The following is a 5,251-nucleotide window of genomic DNA, read 5'->3' as shown; positions in this document are numbered from 1 at the left end:
GAAAAAAAAAAAAGGCAGACATTTCAATTTTGTAAAAAATTTTGGCAAGGATCCCTTCACAGGGAGGTGCAAAGTAATAAATTCCTTCATAGTTATATGATCTGTTGTGCTGTCCAAGTTGATTATGAAGCAGAACTGTGATAGTGTTGCCTGGAACTTAATTTTGATTTTTTATTTGTCTCTTCAACTTGTTTAAGTGGCATAATGATGTGAATGCTGCATGAGAGAGATACACATTTTGTATTACCTAGTACTTGTTTTTATATAGCAATACTTCTGTGTGTATGCAGTACTTGAAGTGGATTACATTTCCTAAAATAAGGAATTAATTTACTGGTCCTTTGGTTTTGTCTCATTTATTGCTATTCAGAGAGTTCTGTGTTTATTGACCAAAGGTAAATGTAGCCTGAAAGGGAGAGTGTTGCATCGTTATCCCAAGCAGGAGATACAAAATACCATCAGGGAGAAGGAGGATGTAAAATGTTGAAGGGAGGGTTTGATGTCCATCCTGTTCTCACACATGGAGATTGCAAACAGAGAAAATAGTAATATATGCCTCATTTTTGTAGTGTGGAAGTTTTCCTGGAGGGAAGGGAAATTCAGAGGAGGAAGATTTTTGTAGAACTTTTAAAGCTCTGAGGGGAACAAGATGTGCAACAAATAGCTAGAATGTGAAATATGCATTTTTTCAAATGCGAAATTTTAAGATTATCCAAATGTCTCTTTCCTGTTGGGTCTGTACTGTTTGCAAATAGATTTTTTTTTTCTTTAAGAATGTTGCCATTTTTTAAAATATAATTATTGTTGTTGTTTTTGTTTTTAAACTGTAGGTATGAGAAGGTGCCAGTAATTCTGGTTGGTAATAAAGTGGACCTGGAAAGTGAGAGAGAAGTATCATTGAGTGAAGGCAGAGCCTTAGCTGAAGAATGGGGCTGCCCCTTTATGGAGACCTCTGCTAAAAGTAAAACAATGGTGGATGAGCTCTTTGCGGAAATTGTTAGACAAATGAACTATGCAGCACAGCCAGACAAAGATGACCCATGCTGTTCTGCATGTAATATACAATAGCATTAAAAATGACCTAACCTGGACTTAATTTGCAGAAATTTTATAAGGTGGTAAAACTGTCTACTTCACTTCCTGGTTTGTGGGTCACTTGAAATACATCTGTAGTGAAGTAGCAACATTAACTCAGAGCTGAGCACTGAAAGTCAATCACTGACTCTGAATATAATTGGGTTAAATGACCACATCTCACCCGTTTTTTCCCTTTGAGCACCTGCAATTTTATGGCACAGTCAGTTGATCTACAGGGTCGTTCCAGTCGAACGTACATGTGTTGTCATGTCAGACAGCAACAACAGCAACTATTTCCGAAGAGGACAGAATCCTTTTGGGAACGGGAGACGAAAGCAGTGGAGAGGGTGTCTCTGAAGACCATTCACAACGAGCATAAGCATGAAAAGGAGAGCCAAGTCTTTTGGTGTCTGATTATCACGCTTCAGAATGGGCACTATCACATGTGGCTGAGTTTGTTCAGTCAATTATGTTGATTTCACCAGAACTTCTGACAGTGTTGGAGGAAAAGGCTACCAGAGACCCATATAGTTTGGATTCTTTTCAAAATCAATGCTATTATTTCTACACTATCCCACATCTTGAAATAGAAAACATTGAATCAGTGTGTGTGAAATGAGAGGCAAGATCTGGAAACAAGTGACGGGTGAAGAAACAGTCTGGCATTGGAATGTTTTAAATCTTTCATTTTGCTGCTCAGAAATGGAGGATCACTTCAGGTTTTGGTCTACAAAAAGCCAAACAAACCCTCTGTTTACAAAGCAGGAAGCATCTTTATTTTCACTTTACTGAACCAGGAGGAAGCAACTGTGATGAAAAAAAAATTGCTGAGCCTTACTAACAAGGAACACTTTAATAGATTAACTAGTACCATCTTGTAAGGAAAATTAAGCCATGTTTCATCCATATGTTCCCTTCTGCAGAAACCTCGTGGGACAGTATGAACATCCTGCATTTTTAAGTTTGCTAAAGACAACAGTTTTTCTTGCCTTTAAGGGTTACATTCTCTGGTGTGATCCCGAACTAACCTTTGAAAATCCAGTTTGCTATTTGATAGCTTTAATGTTGAAAACTTAAATTGAATAACCACGTGAAATCATTTGGTTCAGAGGTGAAATAGTTATGGTTGTAAATCCTTAGGTGAGTGTGGAAATGGCTCTTTAATTGCCTGACACACTATTCAAAGGTTGCCCCAATTATTGGAGTGCTTAATGGTGGGAGCAAATATTTTATTTTGAAAGGATGCTCGAGCTCTGACTTGCTAGTTTCATAGCAGTGAAGTATTTATCATTTGCATGACTAATGGCACAGAAATACCTATCTCAAAGTCTTACAATCAAAGTATAGAAAAGTTTTCAATCGCAATGTTTAGATTTTAAATGCTGGAGAGATTGTCTTGAGCTGGATCTTTTATAGGTAAAATTGGCCATAAAAATACAGTCACTGAGCCTGTGGTCTAAATAACACCATGCGTTTATTAGTTTTTCAATCTTGTGCAGTAACAGTGTAGTTCCTTGTGTTTAAATGAGTGAAAATAGGGGTGCTGGGCTGTGTGTGTGTGTGTGTTGAGTGTGTATGTGTGTGTGTATATGGCCCTTAGAAATGCTGTAATTGGAGTTAGGTTCGAGAGTTTTGCCTCCATCTGCAGAACTTCCTAAAAGCGCTCTCATCTGCCACAGAGGACACTGGAGTAGAAAACACTTTGCAGATTTCCATACATAAATATCCTTAACATTTTGAATTATAGTTCACTGGATGATAACTAAAGAAAATCATATTCACAGAAGAGAACTGGCCAACTCTGCCCTTAATCTTTCAAGACCTTGCCACAACCAGTGTGACAAAGGGCATTAGAAGTCATGGAACATTAAGCCTTACTAGAACGTAAATGTAGCCCATTTCCCATCTACCTTGCAGAGCTTTCGTTACTGTACTTTGTTCTCTTAGGGAGATAGGCACACCGTTTATTTCTGGCATCTGAATGCCCATTTTGGGTGCTCTGAATCGCCCCCCTAGAGGCACCTACCTCTTTCCATTGACTATATAGCAAACTTAGGCTTTTAACTTTAGTCCTCCAAGTCACACAACTCACATGCCTAAACTAGATGGTATGAATGTTCTCTTACCACCCCCTGCCTGCCCATTGTATCAGCTGCCATGCTTAAGCAAGATGTGAGATGTTGGATTAATGGTATTTCAGGGTTTCAGATATCTAGATTGGGAAATGGTTTATCAAGCAGCACAATCCATCCGTAAAACAGCTTGTCAGTGTGAGATCCACTGCACAAGCTCTCGAAAAAAACCACAAACAAAAAACAAAGCCCAGAAAACAAACCAAAGCCAAATTTCAAACTGAGTTGGAAGTACATGTTATGCGAGGTTATTTACAGAGATGTTAAAAATCTTACCTCACAGATTGTTCATCAACCAAGAAAATGGCTTGAAGTAGAGTATGAACAGCCTAACATGAAATTCATAATGTAAAGCAGATGGGCTTTAAATATAGGAAAAATTGCACAGTAAATTTTTAACAGAAAATATTGAAGAAAGTATCTCCCAGTTTGGTTTCTTCATTACACTCTTACATTTTCAAAAGCATAGGCCATATGAAAGCTACCATGCAACTTGGCTGGGGGGGCAAAGCGTAAGTGTTGTTTTTCATTGTATAGTTCTGAGGAAGTAGTTATGCACTATTTGTATTTCCACTAATATGAAGATAGTGGAGCTTGAATCAATGACAGTTGCACTCGACAGATTTTTCAAGTTACAGGGGTAGCCAAAAGGGAGGTAGGTGAGCCACACGGCGGCTGCATGGCCACCCTGCAGGAGTCACTGCTCTTGGGTCACTGTTTCATTTTTACCCTGATAGGATTACCAATTATAGTATTTGAAAGTTTCTTATAACATGCCTTAAAAAATTATTATTTGTTCCAAAGACCCACTTTTCCTTTGGCTGTTCTTGTAGAGCTTTGTACTTTTCTACAAAGACAGCATTTCTCCAGTTTTGTTGGTTTTTTTAAAAAAAAAGTTGCAACTTTTATTCTTTTAAGCTGTGATAGTGAGAGCAACTGTTTCCTCTTTCCCTTAAAAATACACACAAAAACCATTAAAGTATACAGAATCAGATCAAGAGTATTAAATATAACTTGCATTGAATTTTGTTTGGGTTTTTTCTGTTGTGTCTGTCCCCCTGCTCACTCCTTCAGAGCGTCAAAAAAATAAAATTGATGACATTTTCTGTTCTGATTCTAGCCTCTCCCTAACCCCAGTGCTACAGTTGCCATTACTTTTCTGTGGGAAAACTACTGGTATTTGCTTTCCTGTATAGAATGTTGCCTAAAGATGTCAGCCATTTGGTTGGGGGGTTTTGTGCATGTTTGTTTTTAATTTTTTATTTTTTTTACCAGTGTTGTGTCAAAGCACTGGTTAGGCTTTAATTGTGAAACTCCGCAACAAAAGCAAATGTTTGACAACTGCAGGAGGCTTTTATCTGCATTGTTGTGCATCTGTTAATTCTTGATCAGGGTTTGAAGAAAGACTGAAGTGGGTTCTGGAGTCAGACTTAACGCTGTTGATTTGGAGTTTCCTATGGGTGAATTAATGTATTTCACAGTTAATTGTTGAGCTCTAATACAACTGGCAACTTAAAATGGGGCAACAGTTTGTTTTGTAACAATGTCAGTTGTTTAAACCTTGATGTTTCAAATAAAACAAGAATTGTACATAGAACTCAATGCAAACTCAGCAGTTGTATTTGGAGTTAAATTATTTTAACAAATAAATTTATTTAATGAAATCTTCTTGCATTTTCTTTATTGTCCATTTTGATTTGATCAAAAAGTTCATCCAGAGCTGATCAGGGTGCCCAGTAATTTGAAGCAACACTCAACTATATTCAGTTCAACTAAGTATTTCCTGCCAAAATGCTCTTCTGGTCCAAATTAAATAGCAATAAGTAAAAATCAAATCTAATTGATTTTGTATGGATGAATGGATGTTGTGATTTAAGTTATGAGCTTGATAAAGAACATTAGCAATGCAGGGGCTTCTTTTGTTCACTTTTCTTAGTGGGATATATACTGACAACAATCAGCAATACTCAGTATTTGATAAGATACAGCTCTTCCTATGGCAAGAGTATAATGCTTATTGTAAATATATAATAAAATGTTCC

At 37.2% G+C, this 5,251-nt stretch overlaps 1 protein-coding gene across 1 annotated transcript in view; it reads left to right on the top strand.

The window, feature by feature from the left end:
• RAP2A (RAP2A, member of RAS oncogene family) overlaps positions 1-4,873 on the top strand; it is a 31,040-nt gene extending 26,167 nt beyond the window's left edge. The window contains exon 2 of the mRNA XM_042043489.1: positions 831-4,873. Coding sequence (XP_041899423.1) covers positions 831-1,068 — 238 coding nt within the window. The 3' untranslated portion in view covers positions 1,069-4,873. The remainder of the gene's footprint in view (positions 1-830) is intronic.
• Positions 4,874-5,251: the final 378 nt, after the last annotated feature.

This window comes from Corvus kubaryi, unplaced genomic scaffold, assembly GCF_017639235.1.
Source record: "Corvus kubaryi isolate FWS band 111438036 unplaced genomic scaffold, C.kubaryi_AGA036_p1.0 133, whole genome shotgun sequence".
In the NCBI taxonomy this organism is placed as follows: Eukaryota; Metazoa; Chordata; class Aves; order Passeriformes; family Corvidae; genus Corvus; species Corvus kubaryi.
This window is presented reverse-complemented; position numbering and strand designations above follow the sequence as displayed.